The sequence below is a fragment of the Myzus persicae genome, unplaced genomic scaffold (genome assembly GCF_001856785.1).
Source record: "Myzus persicae strain clone G006 unplaced genomic scaffold, MPER_G0061.0, whole genome shotgun sequence".
Classification (NCBI taxonomy): Eukaryota; Metazoa; Arthropoda; class Insecta; order Hemiptera; family Aphididae; genus Myzus; species Myzus persicae.
The window spans coordinates 1,802,900-1,827,300 of record NW_019100469.1 but is presented as its reverse complement, the minus strand read 5'-3'; the positions used below and the strand labels follow the sequence as shown (position 1 = coordinate 1,827,300).

General features: G+C 26.8%; 1 protein-coding gene across 3 annotated transcripts in view; it reads right to left on the bottom strand.

Annotated features, from left to right (window-relative positions):
• The window catches only part of LOC111035758 (NACHT domain- and WD repeat-containing protein 1), a 203,424-nt gene that overhangs the window by 71,698 nt on the left and 107,325 nt on the right, over positions 1-24,401 (bottom strand). For all 3 annotated transcript variants that reach the window (XM_022317549.1, XM_022317702.1, XM_022317625.1), the window contains exon 3: positions 13,020-13,099. In XM_022317549.1, the coding sequence (XP_022173241.1) occupies positions 13,020-13,099 (80 nt within the window). The remainder of the gene's footprint in view (positions 1-13,019; positions 13,100-24,401) is intronic.

Here is a 24,401-nt window from a genome sequence, read left to right as displayed (position 1 = left end):
TTTGAGTTTTCGGTCGTGATAGTCCGAGCCCCGAGGGTGCTGGAATACTATTTTGTGGTCTCGACGTGTCGGGGTACGCCCATTGTAACTCGATAACCGTCAGTTTGTCGTAGCGACAAGGCACAATAACGGTTTATCAAATACGTTAACTTTCCTGAATGGTACGACAAAAATAAAAAATAAAAAAAATGATATCTGAAATTAAAAATAATAATAATGAAACAAAATATTTATCCAACATTTCGTAAAGATTACATACGAATAGCATATTGTACAGAAATATAGAAAAATAAAATTGGGCTTTTGAATATTATGCCCCCAAAGAATACCATTACATAACCATCAAAATTGTCTTTCATGTTATGCTTAAAGTAAACGAATTTCTTATAGTATTATAAATCGTTATACATTGAAACAATAAAAGTTGTATAAAGATACTAAATCTTATAAACTCTAATAAAATATGTATATCTTCATATTGTTAAGATTAATTTTAATATTGATTTTACTAACACAATACTAGTTAAACTTATTATTTTTTTAAATTTACTATAATATGAGGCTTTAATAATGATATTATGTAAATACTGTAGAAATAATTTTGAAAAAAATTGTCAAGTGAATGTAAAACGCATATATCAAACTCGACCGTTTCAGAAATCGTATTAAGTGCATAAAAATTAAACGATAAAATGTGTTTCTGCAAATACGGCAAAATTTGATCCGTTCTAACCAAATGGATTTCTGAGGATTTGGGAATTGAGCATCATGCAAGTTTGTATTTAAGTTTGAACTTCAACAGGATGCCAACAATAATACAACTCGTGCACTGAAGTGAATTTCCCATTTCCATTGCACAACCTACCCGCGATAAACCATAAACCCTCATTCGTTTACCACGTGTTTGGCGGTGGAGCTGCAGCAGCGAGAGAATACATTTCGGTGCCAAATTCCACGTGACTAATGGATTCCTCATATATAGTCTCACGGACAGGTGTGCAGGAGTGGTGCAGAAGTAATAATGTTGTTCACCAATCGATTTCTGAAAACCAAACTCGTCCACAGAAAGTGGGGGGGAGGGGGTTACCAGATACTGACACACTCGTACCCCGGGGGAAATTCTCGCGACATCACTTAACGGCCATAACGAGTTTGTCAGACTCCACTAGTATTATTTTGGGACCCGGTAGAACTTATGGGTCATATATCATCCTGTGAAAACAACTTTAATCTTTAAAAATTGTACAGACTTTTAGACATCTGTGTAAACCTCAAAGCATAAAAAACAAGGAGTTGCTGCATTAAAACATGGAACAATACATTTAATTTGAAAACACAATAATTGTAAGATAATATAATTATTAAACATCATTAGTTTTTACATTAAAAACGATACTGTGGGAACAGTTTAGAGTTTACTGAACGTAATTAAAATTTGTATAGATTGAATGTTTTAACTTCTAAGGTTAAATTATATTTTAGTTTTGGTATTGATTATAACAATTCAGGATAAGTTTTGAATTTGATATAAGTTCGAATATATGTTTGAAAATGTGCTACCATGCAGGTACAAAGGGAACTATTAATTAAATATTTAAAAATGTTATGATATCACTTGATGTATTCTGAAGATGTATATTTTATTAATTTTTTACCAATATTATTATTCGAATATTTAGTGGCGGCTGATATTAAATTATCATATTATTTATATTTATAAATTAAATATACAAATGTATTTATGTAAATTACATAGAAAAAAAATCATATTTAGTGCTTGTTAATTCTACATATAATGTAAAACGTTCGTATCATTTCTTTTAGATTCTGAGTGAAGTGATGAATAAATGATTTTGCAATGATGTGTATTTTCTTCTGAGAAAATGATTCAAACTATAATATTCAAGGTAGTTTCTGGTAGTAAATTGAATCTCACTAGTACTTTAAAAGATCAAAAGTAAAAATTCTAAGTACTTTTAAAAAAATATTACCAAAAAACGAGGATATATCCAAAACATAGTTTTGTATATTTTATTTTAAATATATTGTATAATCATTTAATTTAAACATTTTGATAAATTTCATAAAAAAATTCGAAAATTGGAAATTTATTTTTAATTAAAAATGTACATATTTAAAAATTTCATAACTGAGGTTTTGGTTTTGGGCAATTTTTGTTAAAGGTTTTATTTTTCCTTACAATATTAACTATGACAACTCGAAATATTAAGTAGTAACTTAAATTATCATTTTCTTAATTATTCAATTAAATTTAAAACAAACTATGCATCAATTTTATGTTAAAATATCGAAAATATGTTGGCACTAATTTTTTTATAAGCGTTTAAAGTAAATATATTTTGTTAATAATTAATATCATTAATTGATCAATTAATATCTCAACAATTTGAGAATCATTTTACAATGAATTAAAGATTTGTGTACACATTTCTCCATATTTAAGTTTTTATTACAGAACTGAAAATATAAAAATACAAATCCACAACTTTATCATATAAAATACATTTATTATAATATACCTATGAGATTTGTATTTGCCAAATTTAGTTAAACCTAGACTTATTTTAAGTCTAGTTAGGTATGACGAAATTGCATGTGAAAATGAAAAAACTTATTTATCTTCTAAAAGATTTTTGTTATTATGTTGTAATTAATTGTAAGGACCTACAATTTTCACTAATACGTACTAGTATTATATTATTTTCTGTACACAATGACATTTATTAAAATACTTATATTAATCTTAAACTAACTTTACCATGGACTTATTTTATACCGTTAAATGTTATGTTACGTGGTATTGGCGAGTTATGATTTGTAAATTAATAAAATAGGTAACTAGAAAATATATAATAATTAATTTTACATTAATAAATTATATTATAATATTATTTGTGATGTACTTTTTCCAAAAATAAGTTCATTCGTCCATCGTAGTATAGTACTACCGAGAATACAAATACTAATGTAAATTAACTTACCTAATAGAAATTAATTATAAAACATCGCTAGAAATAGCTTTTAAATCTCTGCTCTGATTCGTTTTTCATATACAATGCTTATCATTTAAATCAAATTGAGTACATTCATTACAGCTATATACTCAATGAGGAACTCTACACTCGACAACTCCTAAATTATATCAGAACGAGTTTTCCGGTTTTCAATACCAAAAGTGATTGTAAGTAATTTGAGAACCTATATAAGTGTTAAATCATGGCAATAATTGTCATTATATAATAGTACTATGTACATAGTCCAACATATAATTTTCATAAATGTGTTAAAGAACCAATTGTAAGATAACTTATAAATTAAGTGGTCATAATATTTTATATGTTTCAAAAGTTGCTCCTTTAATTAATTTTCATCATTCCATTGCTAGTACATAATACAATAGTGAAATAAAAATGTCCACTATCGATTTCGTATGTTGATAAATAAAGAAAAAAATATTAAAATAAAGTTATAATGAATAAAACTACAGTGTAATAATGTTGGGAAATATTGTATAGTTTTTGATCAATAATAACATTTTATTGTTTGAGTTATTTAATCTTAGTCAGTGCAATTTATTAATTCTATATGTTACAATATTTTATTATTTTGTTTCCTAATATGGTGTTACCTATTATATTATGCATAAATGTATCCCATTTAAATATTTAGCTTTTAATTATTTCTTTTTGTTTTAACATCTAAGTAAATGGCATTCATCTAAAAACTATGTTTTCATATTTTCCTGTCTCTGATGTATAACCATTACCAAAGGTTGTTTCTAATTAATCCACTTAACAGTGATCACTTCGGAGACTATGTTTCCGTGGAATAATGAACATACTTTCTAAATTTTTATTTTTTACAGAGTTTTTCCTCACCACTCATTAATTCTTATAACAAAAAAACACCTCGACGTTGAGTAATTAAATAATAGCGAAACCTCTTGCGTTTCGAGTGTTTCAAAAATCTCATTGTAGCCAAGTAATTGAGTAATATAGCAAAATGTGAGTTTATTTTTTAAGTACTGCTTAATAGTTATAATCTTATGTTTAAGGTTTCATAAGATTATAAACATTTTTTATGTATAAATACTAAAACTAGGTATTGTGGTTATCATTATTATCTTATGTAATTATTTGAGCATATTTAGGTTTTGAAAATTGGAATTATTGTAGTTTAATAAATCACTCATTATTAAACATTTCTTATTCAGTTTGTTTTATAATATTTTACATATTTGTTTCATATCTTAAGATTCTAGAAGTAAACTAAGTTTTAATTTAATATAATGATAATATTATACTGTCACTAATTATAAAAGTTTAATTTTCTGTAATTTTACCTTTATTTTTGTATATTTAGTGTATGTCAATAATGACTTGAAAAAATCTGCTTAAAGATTGTTGTCAATCGATTTGAAGTGGGTTCACATCGGGTTTGGTCTTTTTAGACAGAGCAGGACGTAATATTAATAATAACCATTGAATAGTATGAATAACCTACGTGCTTACCAATTTATATGGATTTGGGAGAAAAATTATATTAATTATGTTATTATTATATTATATTTTAAGTCAAATTATTTAAGTATAAAATATTATGTTGCTTAAAAATTGTTTAAGATCTATTTATCTATTTTGTAGGTACTTAAAGTCGTTTTAAAAACAAAAATTATATTTTAAATGAGTTGAATGTGTGTTATGTTTATAATAGTCCAAAAGTATTTTTTTTTTAAATTGACACTCCCGTACCATTTCAATAGTAAATTGTATGATTTAATATACATGTACTGACATGATGTGGTCTAAGATATATTCTAATTCTGAAGCTTGTGGTAAGAAACATTCAGTCTTAAAGAGATATCTTGGAGTTTTGTAATCCCTTTAATATATAAAAGAAAGGAGAATTAAACACTTATTGCAGTATTGGTATGTAACTCTTGATTGGCGGAAGAAAGAAGGAACGATAGTTTAAATAATACAGTTATAGGTAAAACTTTACCTTATCTATTTGAAAAAAACAGTAGCTGTGCAGTTGTGCTTATAATAGAAAATATACTTAAAAGTTATTAGGAATATACAGGTAAACATTCTGAAATTTTTTTTCCTTGTGTCAAAAATATTTGAAATCATTTATAAAATAGTTATTTAGTGACACAAAATAATAAATCTTTACTTTTTATCCCAACTATGATAATGAACCTTGTGAAATATATTTAATTATAAGGTAGACTGATTTTATTTTTGACAATTTCAGAATGAAAAATAAAAAATGTGCTTAAAATCGTGTTCTAAATCTAAATTTCTGGTTCTTGAAATTAAGTCTTATAGAAATCGATTGTTGTAGAATCCTTTTATTTTTATAAAAAAATATTTATTTGAAAAATTGTATTTTTTAAAATTAAAATCATGTGTAATATAAATGTTATAAAATGTAGTATTACCATAGCTATCAATTACCAATGGTAAAGCAAGTATAATAATATTATGTTATCTTATTCCATTTCAATAATACTTATTGGAGTATCTTAGGTACCGTACCTATTGATAATATTTTTTACTGGCCTTGTAAGTGTAGAATTACATTTTTACTGAATGTTTTTTTTTTCAATAATTAATAGGGAATCAAATGTATAAATATACGTTATATATATATGTGGTGCGTCGCCAAAGCCGAATTTATTCAAGATAATTAAAAAATTCATTAATTTCAACACGAAAAACGTGATGGTATAAGAGGTAATAATAATAACAGTATATTACAATTCAGAGGTTTTCAAACTTTTTAGTGTGCGATCCATTTTGGAAAATGTTTAAATTATAGCAACTCACAACCTCCAGTAATGCAATTTTTTTTTCTTGGATAGCCACTATTCGCACCATAACTTTCAGTCGAACAGCTTAATACATCATAGGTACATTTGTAATCGTAGTGGATAATTAATAATGATCAATGATAAAATTAAATTCGAACCTCAGTGTATACATTCTATATGAACTAATTACCTAGAAAATACTATACCACATTTATTTAAATTTATACTTATTATGATACACATTTAATTTTTTATATTTATATATTCTAAAGTAATCAAATATTAAATACTTTATATTGCCAACAAATATAAATATTCCAAGACTTAATGTGACACACCAAAAATATTATAGCGACCCATAGTTTGGGAACCTATGTATTATATTATTTTACTCAAAAAATGAATATATTTTTGAACTAATAAAATCGATTTAAAAATATAATTATTGTTTCATCTTACCTATTAATATGGCATTTCTATGTAGTTTTGTTATTGTGGCGTTACAGCACCTAAGGAACACTTTTATTACACATGACTTTTATAACAATTATTTTTATTAGACTTTATGTAGGGGACTAAACTTTATGACACACGATGACTTTTTAGTTTTTGACCTAGTAAAAAATTTAAAGTAAAGAATGAATCTATATTTATAGGTAGCTAGGTTGGTGGGTAATCACTAAAAGTGTTAAGAAATTTCAACTGTTATTTTAAACTAAATAATTACGAACATCGAGTGATTACTAGCTATTATATAGCAGAAATATTAGAGTATACATCATGTCGTTTGCTCATAATACTTTACTGTTCAACATTTACGATTTACAATAGAATGTTAATAAATGATTATAGTTGTTTCATAATAATAAATGTTTTTTTTGTTTTTAGGAAGTCCTTTTCAGTTTTCACCTCGAAAATAATATAAAAATATTATGTTTAATATGTTATTATAATGTCCATATTATGCGTGCTTACATAATATTTATATACATTTTTATCGTGCTATGAAGTTTACGTTTTAATTAAGTTTCTTGAATTGACAAAACGTATTTGTTGTTAATTCGGCAAATTCGTTGGCGGAAGTTGTGCCATGACTACTCAACGAAACCGCACCGATCCGAGCATGATGAATTGAACTCAAACTGTCTGTAATTTCGGTTACCACACTAATCCCAACGAAACGTTCCTACCTCGGACATCCCTCCCATTCATTGACACCTGCTATACACCATTATCATTGCCACAAACTAATATAATTTATAACGTAATTTTCCCTGGATAGCTTTTGATTCGGAAATTACATTAATTCGGCCGAAAATGTTTCCGTGTGCTTCTTTCGCTAAACGCTAACTGCTCTACGGCTTTTTATTCTATCAAACTACACATCCGTTATCGTTAGGTGGGAGAACACTGTCGGTTACCAAACACAGCCGCCGCCGCCGCCATTGCTTTCACGTTTTCCATTTCATTTAACGAAACTTTTATGTTATAGTGAAAATCTGTGAAAATTCTTTGTTCCTCATCACCCGCACTCACGCCTAAAAACATCGTCACGTTTCGTCCTATCCGACCACACATCGATTTCCAATAAACTTTAACATGCCAATAACCAGTGAACTACTCATCCGACAATTTTATTGTGACGTGTTAAAGCATTACTATGAACATCGAGAATTGACTGTGTGGAGTGAATTTATGGTTCACTATAATATAATATTATAATGTTATTTTAATGCTTCTGACATTTTGATTTAATTAAACGTCGTTGTTTGTAATAATAATATTTGTACTAAAATTCAGTTTATTCGATTTAAATTTAATTTAGGTAAGTTTTAGGTACACAGATTGTCACTTTTCCTTGAACTCATTATATTATTATTTTGTTGTTTTTATTTTAATTGAAAAATAACATTTTGTATAAATATTGATGTGCCATTAGAGTGCTGTAGTTTTAATTGACCACACATTTTCCAGAAAAAGTTTACAGCCTGTATATTATTAAGGGGCTCTGCTCCCTAGCTACTCGAGTTCTCAACTCCACTAGGGGATTCGCACATTGATCGATTCACTCGTTAACTCTCCTTCAATCTTATTTTTAATATCTTTTTTTATATTAGAGTTTATAAATTCTAATGTAAAAATCTGAATAAATTTTAATGCAATAGGTATAAATTGTTAACATTTTAATAAAATAGTTCTCACGTTACTGTAATACGTCATTAATGTGATTCCCACACGACTTTTAGATCGTGAAAATGCAATGTATAATTTACCACGTCGTGTAAATAACATGGTCTCTTTGCATGTAACAAATAATCCAACTTTATAAGCGCTTTGTCCCAGTGACTTATTTATAATTGTCATGATAAATGTGAGTCTCACTTGGAACTTAAACCGTCGATACGAAAGAAATGTCTGAACTACCACTTGTATCAATTGTTATGCACGGGATGTGAACAATATTCTCGTCTCGTGTCAACATTTCACAATATATTATAGTCTAGTCGACCTTAATCACTACTGTCTAATCGTGTTCCATTACACAGACCATCAGAAATACATAATATATAATGTTTCTTAATAATATATGACAATGCAACCTAGATTCAGATCAAGTGAAGTAGTTGGAAATCATGAATGTGTAAGGGATGCAAGATAGTCAGGTGAACGACGTAAAGACATTTCTTCGCTATCAGTAACATTTCAGCCACGAGAATCGGCAATATCAGTGGAAATAAACTTAATGTTATCACTAGTCAATCTTGATAAATTTGAATTATACTTTTTCTTTACGTCATCATTTCGAGCTACTGAAATTATTCTCGTGTCACAGACTCCAAATCAATTCCATTTGGATACAACTCATCAATCAAATCATAACTATAATCATATATTTAGTGATTTATAGGGTCTTGATCTTGCTATAAACGATATCAATATTTCCATGGTAATTAGGTATTTTACAATACTATTTTTCAAAACTTTTTTGTGTAATAATTGACAGCAATTCATTAATATTTTTCAGTTTGCAAGATAATTATGTAATATTTAAATATTTAACAAAAAAAAAAAAATTTTTTTGTAAAATATAAATTATTTATAAATAAATAAACTTAAAAAAATTAGAAGTATTTTATTTTTATTCGTGTGATTTGGTGTAATTAAATTTTTCGAATAATGCTTTTAGATTATCTGGGTATACATCATACTATTTTCGTTCTAAATATGTTAGTTTGTTTTATTGTTATTATTGTGCATTCAAAGATTCTAATTATATTCTAATTAAAAATTGTTAAATTTTTAATGAATATTTAAAAATTTAAACTACATATTAAATTAAAAATAATTATTTAAAATTATGATTTGCATTCAAATTAAAACAAAATAATATAAATATATAAATACGATTTCACTTCACTTTTTACTTATTAAATGTTTAGATTAGAGGGACAAAGAATTGATATTGTGTTGGATTTCTGGGGTTAATGCAGGATAAAATTAGTTTTGACATTTTCAAGTAATTTAATGCTATTACACACCATGTGTAGGAGTCTGTCGTTGAAAGTCTAATATTTGTTTAATGGGCTAACAAATTTATGCCAATATTTAAGATCATGTCATTTTAATACAATGTTGATTATCATCGTGGGTTAAGAAAATTGAGACAGGTTTCACATTTTTAAAGAACCAAAATACTCGTACAACCCAAGTTTGATAAGGTTAACACACAGATCAATGATGGTCGATGGAATCATATTACATGGTATGAGGTGAGTGCAAATTGGTTCAACTTGCCTGCTATTGGATGACTGAGTCTTATATAGAAAGTTGATTATGAAAGGGTAAGGCTAGACGTAAAGGGTTTGTACGGTTAAAAGCTGTTCCATGTTCTCTAATTTCTGTTCTATAACAACGGTCACCTAATTATTAATAAATAGATTTTGAAGAAAATCCTTATATCCATTATTCAAGACCGTTAACTCCTTTACGCTCACATTTCGTTGTATTTGCAAATACAACAATCGATATCCTTTGGATCAAGAATAGGATATGCTAAGCTGGCATAAGATGTAACATTCCTTATGCTCGGATCTTTCTTCTTATAATAAATTATTTTTTTAAATTTTAATCATTTCATTCATCAGCCATTTAGCCATTTCTTAACACAAGGTTAGATACCTACATTTTTCTTCATTTAAAAATTAAATCTCTATGATAATATTTTAACAATACCACCGGCCAATTCTTAAATTAAAAATTCGCAGTCAGTTTTGTATAGGGTTGGGGTGATTGTATATTAAAGTTATAATAAAATGTTTTAACTACTAGGTACCTATTGTTTAACGATCACTAATACAGGTACTTAAACTTTTATATCTTATAAATCTTAACATTTCGTACACACAATTTTTAACAAAATAAGAAGTATAGTTTTATGCGTTTAAGCTGTGGTTATTTATATTCATACAACGAGTTTAAACAGTGAAAAACTAACATATATCGAAATAATTTTCTGGTCACAGTATGTAAATCCGAAGTGTCTGTAACGGCGGGTACGTGCACAAAAAATAGAAGTCTTCAGCAGAAATATGCTATGAAGACGAACCCAGGAGACTCGTAAAAACTCACGAATCCAGAAAATGAATTATAAAAAAAAAACGTACGTCAGTTTATAATAGTTATAAAAGAAAAAAATGTGCGTTATTACAGCGTAAGACGTAATATACTACTTATTGTGAAATCAAAAAATGCTCTTATAATTTCATCCTTCTGTAAATTGTTGTATTTTTAAAAATGTTATGGGTGACGGTTGATTACAATAATCACAAACAAATAAATATGATGAGCTAGCGGCATACTCATATTATGAGGTATATTTTTACAATTTATACAGGGAAGTGCTAATATTTTGATGCAAATATTATAATGTAATATAACGGTTTGTTTAATTAATTTTTACCTGATAAACTAATTTAACATATTTGAATATTTTATTTTTTGCTTTGTATCTAAAATTAATTGATATCGTTTATTTACGCATTTGTAATTTTCACATTGAATGCATTACTTTTTGAGTTCACTTTATTAAAATGGAAGTAATTTAGTCTTTTTTTCTGAAAAATATATGTTTTTTATGTATTTCTATTTACTAATATTTATCAGTGATGTGTTGTAATGATGTGCTAAATGTAGGTAATGATTTTTATAAGGTAAATGGGTATTTATTTTTGTGGACGTTATCATAGTGTGGCATCAGGTAAAATATTATTTAATATTCATGTACTCTTATATTTCAAAAGACTTCGAAATTGTGTATTTTGATAATCAATTTGAGCTCTTTAATGTTTATTGCATAATATAGACATTCTAATAAAATATCAAAAGGCATTTAAATATTTAATATGTCAATGAACTGGATTATTAAGTAAGTATTAAATAGGTACGATCCCAAATATTATAACTCTATAAAATATAAAAGAAATAGAATTTTTTGGTTTTAAAAACTATTCAATATTTTTGTTACTTAAAATTCAATAAATAATTGTTTATTAAAAAAAAGTAAAAACTTTCCATTTGTTCAAATATGATTACATATTACTTTATATGTGTATAATGCAAACATCTGTTAACGTTTAATTTATGTTTCACATCTCAAAAATATTTTGATTGTAGTTACTTGTCATCAACTCAAACTTAAAAATTACAATACCTAATTTTAGTCCACAAAAAACGTCATCAGTAAACTTAAACGAACCAATATATTATTATTGAACACGTGATTTATCTTTCTAATAATTTATATTGAAACTTAAAATAACTTTAAAATATTTTGTGCACATGTATGTCCTGTATAATATACATAACATTTTGTTTTGTTCAACAGATTAAATGTCTCGCACAGCGTGGATTCAATTCTGTATTTCTGTTTGGGAACAAAATTAAACTTAGTTATTAAAAAAAATACATATATATTATTATACTCAACTAAGTCTACCCAACAGTCTATGTTTTATGAATTATATTTCAGATGAAAACACAATTGAAGCTATTAATCAGAAAAATAATGAAAAGAAAGAAATTCGTGACCAGAATAACAATTGCAATGGACGAAATGGCTCTTTCCGGCTAATTGGTAACATTCTTTAAGTAGACACAAGAGAAAGTAAACAAGGAAAAATTGTTTGTATTTATATAGGATTATGTTTTTAGAATTTAATGTGTCAAATTAATCGAATGTTACAGAATAAATATAATAATATACGGCGTGGTCCAAAATGCATAGTCTCCAAAAACTCCGTAGATTCATTACAGCCCTATTTTGCTGGATGTTTTCTTATTTTAATCATGATATGTTTTTTTAGTTTGATTAAATTCGTATTTTATTCAAAGTTTAACAACGCGACGTGATCCGAAACGAGATTTAAAATTAAAAAAAGGGTGGTTAATCGAAAAAATAATATGTTGTGTAAATAGAGATATTAAAAATGTATTTTGAATATTTTCCTTTACCTGAGACAGTTGTGTCTGATATTATACTTAAATTATTTTACTAATACATTGGACGCTAAATCTCGAAGAGTACTTAAAGCTGTTGATATTATGATAAAACTATAAAATACTACCTAACTATAATATTAGATAAAAAATTTAAAAATTATGTTTGTAATAATTGGCCGGTTTAGAAAAATCCAAAATAACTTTATAATTATTAATTGGTAAATTGTATTGAAACTACAAAACGGGCTATAAAACTTGGAATTTCAAACTTACGAACCTTTTCCCTTTGTATATGTTATATAACTAAAGTCAATATGATATTACGCTGTTCTTAGTTTTCTCATATTTCAAGTATTCTTGCAGGTGTTTGTGAAATGAGTGTAAAGTAGAATGGAGGAATGAAAATTTATGGGATAACTTCTTCGTCGTATACGCTAATGTATGCCGATCTGCCATGGACTCTCGTAACTAAATTTAAGTTGGAAGCAGCTACTGAGTTCAATACTCGGGATCATACACAAATTATTTATTTATCATATTTTATACTCGTATAAAATTTCACTATTTATTTATAATGTATAAAACCTGTCCGTAAGTAACAATATTTTAATAATTCATATAATTGTAATTGTATTTTATTTTTTGGAATTTATTGAAATGCTAAAATGAAACTCGTGTCCCTTACCTCTAAGCCAGTTGAGTCGTACAGGTTCTGTAGGTCTGGACCGACGTTTTCCAGAATACATCTTCTCTCCTCCAAAAAATCTAAAAAAACATTGTTTTGATTAAATTAAAAAATAATTCAGTTGCCAAGTTTTTTAAATAGAAACTAGTTATTAGGTATATGTATAATATTAATTTAAAGGTGATTGAAAATGCAATATTAGTAGTATTATAACAATCACTTAAGTAAATCGAGTTTTATAAATACTAAAAAATAATTGGTTTTATTGAATCTTCAAATATTGTGTATACGATTTTCAGAGTAGAACTTAGAATATTGACAATTAATTTATTATACATGAAATGTTTTAAAATATTAATTAATCATGAATGTAAGTGCAAATAAGATCTTAAATTAATTAAAATTCTAATATATTTGAAATGGTCTTTAAAATGTCCCCCTAAACTTAATAATTTATGTTTGGAATCTGATAAAAGAGATAATTTTTTTCAGGTAGTACCAGTGGCCCGATTTAAATTTTGTAAAAAAATTTATATTCACTATCCATTTTACCTTTTTTTACTTAAGAAAAATATTTAACGTTTACAAATTAATATAATATGTGAATTAGAAATTGAAAAAAATTTTTTTTGGTTTTTAAAAAAATAATTTGGATTTTAAAGCTTATTAAATAATAAATTAAAAAATATTTTTGCAAAATACCTAACATAGAAAATAAGCTAATACTTTTATACATACGTAGTAGGTTCAATATAAATTAACAATCCATTTATCATTCTAAATCCATAACAAATATAGTGTGCTCCAACAGCCTTAAGTATAAGAAATTATTTAAATAATGTCATTGAATATATGTATATATATTTATATTATATTTATTGTAAAATATAAACAGCTATTGCGTTTGATAACCACAAATATATAAAAACAAAAAAGTATTGTGTGATCATTATTTATTATAACGTCAGACAACTCACTACCTTTAGTAGTTTACAAATTGTGATACATAATATTCAAATTAATTTTTAACTCAAGCGTAAGGCTGTTAAGTTATTTATGGCATTTGACTCATTAGCGTAGGACAATATTAATTACCACGATCGTGTCTTAAATGTCTGTTTGATATTAAATAATTTTGATTTAATTTTACATAACTGTTTACATCCTATTATTAATTGTTGACTTCTAATTAATATTAATGATTTCGTGCAATAATACAATACAATTTATATGTATATATATATACAATACACAACGGCTAGGGGCTCAGATTATCACTATGGTTTTTTATATTATAGATGCGATTTGTCTGTCAACGGAGGTTCACTGGAAGACGTAACCGTAAAAAAAACAATGAAAATATCAAATTCAGAGCGTAATTAGCTGAGTTTTTCTGTCGAATAAGTCCAACCTCTGTGTGTTTATTTGATAAACATAAAAGTAAAATAACGAATCTCTAAGTAGGTATCAAAGTTATATTAAATCCACATTTAATGGTCGGTATCGATTTTTATCAGATGACATTATCCCAATTTAAATATTTTAATAATAAGTCCTTGTGGCTTAGTGTTGCGTAGTGTCTACATTCAGTTGTGTACGCCTTCTGAGTGTAAGCACCAGCCAGTGTTACTTGTTTCCAGATGGGTGACCAGCCGGGATTTTTGGTAATAAATCAAAAAGAAAAATAATAAGTTCGACCAAACACATAGATACCTGTAAAATAAATATACAAATTAAAGGGAGCAGGTGCATTCATCACCATTAAAATTTGTGTTGTGGTTTTATTTTTTTATACGAGAACCACTTCTTCCCTTAAAATTGTTAAGTAAATTATTTTTTCTTATATTGATATATATATCTACATGAATGGTTAAATGTATAAATAAACTTAAGCATTTAGTCCACCACTTATCATATGGTACTTAAAATTTTTTTACAAATTATAAAATCATAGTAGATTATTGTCGATTAGTTAGTGATTACTATAATTTTCAAATAATCATAGCCACCATATTTCCTTTACATATTATCATGAGCTATCATTCTTAATACTTTAAGATTTAAAATATTCAGAAACTAACTATATCTATGAATTTTAAAATGCAGTCGTCGAGTATACTTAAATCAGTGTTTTGAATAAAATATTATGCAAACAATGATAAATTAATCGTGACGGGTGAATCCTCTTGCAGTGCACTGGACGTGTCTGAACTTGATGTACACGTGACCTCAGTGTCCCTCGTCAAATAATAACCACCCATAGGACAATACAAAATTACTGAATTTTTGACCAGTCGCTTCCAGTATTGTAACAATGTCACTAAAAATCGTCATCATGCAGTATGCACAGCTGTCCACGTCTTGTACCGACGCGATCAAGTCACCACATTGCCACATTGCGGTTGCCGACCATTTGTCGACTTGTCGTATATTGCAGTAGCCAACGCTGTTCACAGAGAAAAAATTGGTGCTTATGCTTAGAGTGGTCCAAACGTTTTGATGTCTGCGTTAACTCTGATGTCTTAAAAACGATTATAATTCTGTGTTTTATAGTTGGAAAAAAAAAATTAGGTGTACCCAAGTATAATGATATTTACTGAACTTCCATCAAATAAAAACTGATAACATATAGCACACCAAAATATTAGGAGGTATTAACAACACACTAGGATTCAAAAAATATTGTATAAAGCAATTATCAAACATTAAAGAAATGAAAAATAAAAATCACGAAATAAAGTGACTTATAGTCAAATCTAATAATTTGGGTGCAAAATGCGTCAAAAAAATAAACAAATTAAATAACAATCATAATTTTGTTTTACAGAAATTTATTTTCCAAAAAGAAAGCGCCAGCATAAATTCATTTTAGTTACCCGTGTCAAATTTGTCATTTTTTTTATCAAAACACATAAAATACATATAATACATTGTATTGTAAACTCTAAAAAATTTATTATTTTTAAATTATTACTTTAAGCGTAAAACACTACATTATGTACCTATATTAAAGTACTTTATCGAATTATAATACTACATCCGTTTACCGTGACAAATTGTATTAATGTTTTGAACAAGCACCTTGCCTACAAATTTATTTAACGAGGGTATTATAAAAATTAAAAAGTAAGATTTTTTTTACATTTTATAAACTTGTTGATTTTTAAATTAACTTAAGATTAATTTTAGGAAAATTGAATCTCTGAAGTTAATCTTGAAAAAATAAAAAAAGATAATAATAATAAAACAAACAGAAATTCCTGTTGTAAAGCAAAGGATTCAAGTTAACCACGCCATTGAGTTGGTCACTTTAAAGGATGTGTTAAATTTGAACTATAAATCACTAAATAGGTGAGAAAAACGAGATACGATGTCAGATTCTATTTTTTAAGGATATTTTATAAATAATTTATTTCCTGTTGGTAGTACGAGATGTGTGTTGAACTTCTTTTTCTCAAAAACATAACTTATATTAAAATATTATTCACTATTTTGATGATTGATAATGTACCATAAATATTACTATCATTAACTTATGAATGAACCCCGTGTACCGAAGAACAGTGTGAATAAATTCTTGGTATAAACATTAAACAGTTTAAAGTTTGTCATAATAATGTTACAATATATCATTAGAAAACCTATAGAAAAATATTCACTAAAACCTACGTTATGAAAAAAAATCAATCAAAATTAAGTTAATATTTTCTTTGTGACTATATCTATTTTAAATTTTCTGTTAACTCTGTTCACATATATTTCCATTGAATTACTTAATACTCATTGAGCAGTTATTGTAATTTATTTAAACACCTTTTGCTAAAATAATAGTCGTTATCGTTTTAATATTAACTATAACAAGAAGAAGAATTCATATCGATGGCCGATATAGTGTTCAACTCGACATGCGCTACACGGTGGTTTCCCAGTCACCGAAAAACTACCATTGAAATATAATAACAACAATAAAACAACAGTAATGATAGAAATGCTATTGTGTGCATACCACGATGGTTTAAGGTACATACAACTAGGTACCTATATCTTAAACCCTGGAGTATACACGACGTGTTTGTTGACATGTCAGTAGTTCGTGTCCCTACGCTGTATGATAATAGATAACATAATTATACATTGTGTTGGAGGTATATAGATACACTGATAATATAATTACGACACGCACTCCCCGATCGGCGTTTTCACGTTTTGACAATGTAATGGACGCTCCAACGACACGGCACGCCCGACACAAGCTCCGAAAAACAAGAGAGAATTAATTAATTGTTATCGTCGTCGATACAACTACAATAGGTCCGAACCATACATCGTAGTCGACCGCGTCTAGAACTACTTCCTATTGATAACATAAAAATATTTTAAAGCTCAACGGGTAACAAAATCTTTCATCAAAATATTAATTAGTTTTTTTTAATGACTTGTAAATTACTCATTGAGGAGACAACACGTAAGTCTGGACCTTGGTATTTTGTATAGGTAGACTACTCTTAAATTTATTTCCCAAAATTGAAATTCGGCGGGGGTGGTATGAGTAACTTGTAGTTAAAAGGTTCTCAATAAAAACATATTATTACACTACGACGTTCAACGTTAGCTTATTAATAGGTTATGGAAAGATGTATTAATTGAATATAACTTAATAACATATAATGAAAACACTATATATGCATTATGCAGTCAAACTTATTACAGAAATTAACACTCTTTGAATTACATTATTACGTGATGAGTATAATAGGTACCTCTTCTTGTTTTTTCACATCACAACATGTAACGTAACAACAGAATTTAGGTAAAAAGATGACCTGTTACCGGAAAAAGAAGTACAAGAAATTAGTAATTACGTTTCTGAAGGAATTGCTCTAGGTCATTCTGCCATTGAACACTTAGCATTGGTGGACGACATCGCTCTCTTAGGAAATTATGTCGAGACAATAAAAAAAAGGAAAAAAATTAACGAAAGTTGCAGAAAAAGTGGTACTAAAAGTAAACGTCGATAAGACATCAAATTGTTATATGAAAAAATAGAAATCATGCAATAGAACAAAACATTAAGTTGAAACTACCTAAGTTCAAAATAGATAGTCTTTTATAGACATTTAAAATATTTGGTCGAAAATAATTATTAATGAGGTGCAAATAGAGGTAACGTCAGGAATATAACTAGCGACTTAGTATGAACTAGAACAAGTTCTGAAATGAAATACCTTTTTTAAAACCCTGCAAATAAGGATGTACTTACATGGCATTAATATGGCAATTACTTGTGATGTACGGAGCCGAAACGTAGCAGTAGGAAAAAATAGAGAAAATGAGCCTTGAATATTCTAGAGAAATGTCATTCGAAAAATATATGGCCCAATTTTTAATGTTCAAGCTAATGCAATTGACGGAGAAAATTACTTAATGCTTAACTTCAAAATCATTTAGTTTTATTTTGAAATAACATCAATTTAATTAAAAGTCAAAACTTTTCGAAAAAAAAAGTGTAGAAACTTAAATGGATCGCTTTGTATATTCCAGTCTTAGTTCGTGGTTGAGAGGGTACACATTTTTAATGACTATACAGATTTAATATTTCTGACAAATGTTAATAATAAATAATTTTTAATACGATAGGAACAATTTTATTTTATTTACGTGCTAGTTTTAATTGATGTTTTCAACATAATAATATTATGTAAACAAAATATATTCGTGTTTTTTATTTGTATTTTTATTCGTGTTATAGAATTTTAGTGGTTGTTTTGTTACAATGTTAAAATATATTTCCCAATTATTATGGAAAAATTGTTTTAAATTATTATGTCTGAAGTTGTCGAGTGAAGAATAAGTGAATATAAAGTATTTTACCAACACTAAGTTCTTTTAAGCCAAAATCGTGTTAGCATACTTAGGTAAATGCAGGCCAACGAGAATTGAATTGAATTTTCCATCTATAGCCGTGAACGTCTCTTGTAATAGCATAGAAAAACAAAAAAAAATGTCGAAAAAAAGATTACATTTATTATTACACGTATATATTATTTACTCCGACGGATATATTTTTCATCAGCCAAAAACTCGCAAACACACAGACGATCAATATTTGACATAACACTATTTGAGCTCAAAATTAAACATTTGAATTATTAACGATGCTGATACTGTCGTTTCGTGTCGGCAAGGGATACGCCGGGTTTCATAACGAGATGATTCCTAAGCGATGTACCATTTCCACCCATAATTCATTTGACGTCCGCTTCCCATTAATTACTTTTAATTTAAAGATATAATGACGTTTCAAAAATATCTCCGTAAGTCATAATTAGATTAAATTAGACGAGATATAAAATGTTTAGGTACAAATTCGGATAATATTTAGTTGTCGGGTCTTAAATTAATATAAAAGCAATAATCAAGCCTATCCATTATTTTAATTAATTCTGATTACACGCAGTATTCAAATCACCGTAATCGAAACTTACTTTATAAATGCTAATGTGATATGCAAAATATTTATCTTATATTTACCAATCGCAAAAAAAAAATGCTCATAATAAACTAAATAGTATTATAATCTCTTAAAATATTTTATATTAAGTTATTGAACCGTAATATACCGTGCGTATAAATTACAGAAATATTTGCTATTAAAATGATCCATTACCTACTCTTATTTTGGTATAACATTTAAAAACTTTTCAAAGTTTTTAGATGCTTGACGTTCTATACAATATTTTTTCATATATTCAAAATTTCTACCTACCAGTTTTTAGTTTATATTATTATTAAAAACTAAATATGAAACTCAGATTTTATAATTTTAAATTATAATAATATATATCACAGAATGCTTATAACAGGTACTTTTTTTGCTTCAATATCCAATATTGAATACAATATAGTTTACCGGCTGTAAAATAAATGTCAAGTTTAAAGAAATAGAGTGGAGCTATACAAGTTTAGATAGAGTATATTTACGAATAATACGACCCCAATACTTCAATTAACTTCAAACATTGTATACATGGTAATTTTGTAAGTAAAGCAATTCTGGCCATGTTGATATGCTAGACACCATACGCATGTGAGAATAAAAACAATAATTATTTCGGTTTGTAATAGTTGTATAAAAACGTGGTATCCAATTCAAAAACAAAAAGTTCTATTTTATGTTTTCGTAATTATACATTTTTTAGTGCGTATAGGTATCGGAAAAAAGTATTTGTCGAAAAACGTAAAAAAATATTTCAAAATAGTAAATCGTAAGTTTCAAAATGAAGTGTATCTGTTCTTTTATATTACTAATTTCGTTGACAATCAGTATTTATGTGAACAGCGTCAAAACATGGTTGTTTATAAGAATTAAGATATTATTTTCACTTAAAATAAAAAAAAATTAGGCTTTATTTTACGCTTGGCATTTTACTGACCTTCATAAATTACCTAGACTATTGAACTTTATGTCACAACTTTCTTATGAAATTCTTATGATATAAGCTGTGACGTATCACTATACAAACCTACATAACTTAAACAATAATTTATTGACTAAATGTAATAGTTTAAATGATAATAATCACTTAAATAAATATTGAACATTCTGAATAAAAAAATGTAACCCTTTTTTGACTCAAGAATAAATAAAAACAAAGTGCTGCTATAGTGTTATTAATAAGTAATGTATTCGATCAAAATAAATAGTTGTCGAATATATGGATAGTAGACACCAAAAACTTATATTAAATTATTACGTCCATGAACGTTTCTTCATTTATATTGTATTAACCTCTAAAGACAATAATTAAGCAAACTAAAACATTAATAAATTATAAGCTGTTGAACAATAATAATATACTAAGTAGATATTTTATTTTATTGTAGGTTTGTTCTTTGAATATTATGAAATTTTTCAATTTATTGGGCATGAATAAATTATGACTGTTTTATAATAATATTGATATAGCAAAATCTATGAAATAAACATAGTGGTAACCTACTGATAAAAAGCACGTAACATTTTTTTTTTTAATTGGAATTTGCACTAAAATTTTTATTTAAATAACACCTTACGCTTAAAAGTGAAAATTAAATTAACTATTTTCATGTTTGTTGAATTAGTACCTGCTGTGAATCTCCTTTTTTCCTAAATTTCTTATTTTCACAATTCCATTAATAGTTTATTTCTCAAATATTTAATAGGTATTTAGCATTTACATTAGCTTCACACAGTTTTGTCAGTTCTATCTTTTTTTTTCAGTTATGATGTTATTTTGTATCAAAACTAGCATATAACTTATTATTATATGTATAGTTGATGATTAATAATAATATCGTACGATTTATAAATGCAATTGGAAATTGGAAATATTAATATTCAACCCTTTCAGTGATGTGAATATGTAAACACTTTATTTTATAATTTAAATTATTTAATGCGTCAAACGTATATATTATGATCTATAGCTTTTTGAATTTCTTATTTAATGGATAAAGAATTGAACACCTGTCTCTGATATTTTCAATGTTATGAGTATTTGAATATCTATTGTAATTCAGTATTTTCAAAAAAGGTATGGTTTTTTTCTGTCAAATATTATATTTATTCACTAAATCATAAAAATTAGTAACTATGTTTATTTATGGAATTATTATAATGAAATTGAATTGCATAAGAAAGGTGAGAATTATCAATCATAATTGTTGATTGATTGGTTTTTACTTTTGTTTTTTAATCAAACGATTTCGGAATAACTAACGTACTAACCGTGAACCATACAATTGTTTTGACATCTAAAACTTAGTTCCTATACATTTATGTTTTGCCTATAGTTTTTTTTCCTTTATATTTTTCAAGTTTTAGGAGTATAATTTATGCAAAATAAACATAGGGTGGTTAAAAATTTAAACTAATTTATGAAAATTGTTCAACACTGGATTCCTTTAGTTGCTCTTGGCTTTAATGTTATCCACTAATTTATACACAGTGTTATACTAAATAATCATATTATAGTTGTTTAGTGCTTATATAGTACCTACTCCCATATTTAGGATATACAATTTATGAGTAAATATTGAAAATCCTATCTCACAGGTAATGGTGTTTTACACTGTGCTTTTGAGAGTTTATTCAATACCAAGTTTTCATTGCTTTCTTCTCAATTTTTTTTACGCACCATTACCAATGGTTCGGCACCAAGCCACAATAATGCACTGGGGCGTGGTTAACGATGTATAAACTACCTTCTGCATTAGTATTTCACCAGATGAAAATTATTTTATCATCGACGAGCGTCAGACCAACTTTTACTTAATATTTGTACGCTTATTAAATAACAATTTTTTTTGAACATATTTTTCAGGGCACAATCTCTGCAGAAAACTTATCGAAATAATGAATATTTATAACGGTGACTCTCTGCAGTGCGTCCGTTGGATGGGAAGATCCAGGGTATGTCGACATAAACTAAAATTTATGAGGATGCTTTAGTATTCTAGTAATAAGTTCACGTAACTTATAAAACTTAAAGTGTTTTAAAAACAAATATGACGTGTTTTTCGTATTATTTTCAGAGCAGTGTATAGTGTATGTAAATGACCAACTTTTAATTAATATTTATATCAAATACACCCACTGCCTTATCAATTTTTGTTTGAACTTAAAAACATTACTTCTGTGAATAATAGAACTTACAAATATTTTTTAAAAGTAAAAACAGTTTTTAAAATAAGAAATAAATTGAGTGAAACTATAAGATTTTATCGAATTGTAATTAATGTAAATTAACTTTTAGCTGTGAATTAAAAAATATGGAAGTAGGTAGTTGAAAAGATGACTAACAGTTGATTACAAAATATTATGCTTATGTACATATAAAAAGAAAGCTTCAGAATGCTTAACAATGAACTAAAACGAATTAAAAATTGTCTAAAAGGCTATCTGCAGATACTCTTGCATGAAAACCCAGACACAGCAAAATTAATCCTGAGATGGCACTTTTAACATAATACATTTTAAAATGCAAAAAATTACCTACTTCAATAGCGTTAATGATTAAAATATTATAATAGAATGAACAATTATTGATTATGACTTAATAGAAGTAACCAGTCATTTATTATACTTAAAATTTAATTTTTTTTCATACATATAAAATTGTTATATTGTACTGTATGATTATGTCTATTGAAATAATACCAAAACGTTTATTTAATAACTATTCTAAATTTTACTGTTTTTAAGAATATAGTACTGAGTTCATGTAATTATGTATGTGGTACGGGATATACTCGTGTTCTTTGTAATGTTTTTATAACACTTTTTTAGACATCAAATACAATAAATCGATTTGAAACACAGATAACCCTGTAGTCGGTAGCGACAATATTGGCATATCCATTTATCTTGCAACAATCTTTCAAGCCATGTAATGTTTTCTATTAGGGTAAGTGAAATAAATTCATATATGTGTGGTATCACGGTTTGGGTATAAAGAAAGCAAAGCATTTAGAAGTAGGGTTTCTTTAAATTTGAATTAAATTATTTAGCTATTATTGCATTTTAAAAGTGATTCTGAAGGGTTATCCTAAACATGTCCATGCTCACATAATAGTTCAGTTAATTTTTTTTCTGAATTGAATCGTTAGCTTTAATATATTATAACTAAAATTCGAAAGATCATGATTTGTTTCAAATTCGATTTTTGTTCAATAATTGTCAATTTATATTAGTAGAAGTTCAGCAGAAAACTACTTAAACTCCATCCCTCTAAAAAAAAAAATGTTATTAAAAAAACACAACCATTGAAAAACCAACAGATTTATCTTTTATACAGCTCAAAAACTAAAAATAGTATACCGTAATCTTATTATACTGATAAGTGAGTACGACAGTTCGAAAAAATTGCTTTCGAAATTAACCTCAGACAATCCTATGATAAAAGATACCTAATATAGTTTGATTATATCTTGTTATTGCGTATTCAACAGATAAACTATAATTATTTTTGTTCCATAAACAACGTTTTAAAGTTTTTCATTACATTTTTAAACTTCTTAAGTTTATTAAAGACAAATAAATAATGTTTAACATGAAATTGGTTTTCAGTTTGAATCAGGTCTCAACAAAGGCAGACTAACACATAGAAAAGTCATTTTAAATCAATACGTTAAAGTTAAAGCTTAAGTTATATAAATAATAACAGTGTATGTAGCAATTATTTTTACTTTAAAAACAAGCGATCGTAATTTTTTTATATAAAAATTACTTAAAACTTGTCGTAATAATTCTTGAGTTTAGTGCTTAAATAATTTTCAACAACTTTAAATTGTTTCTTTTATTACATATTTTAATTATGTATGGTATTTCATATTTTACGCAGA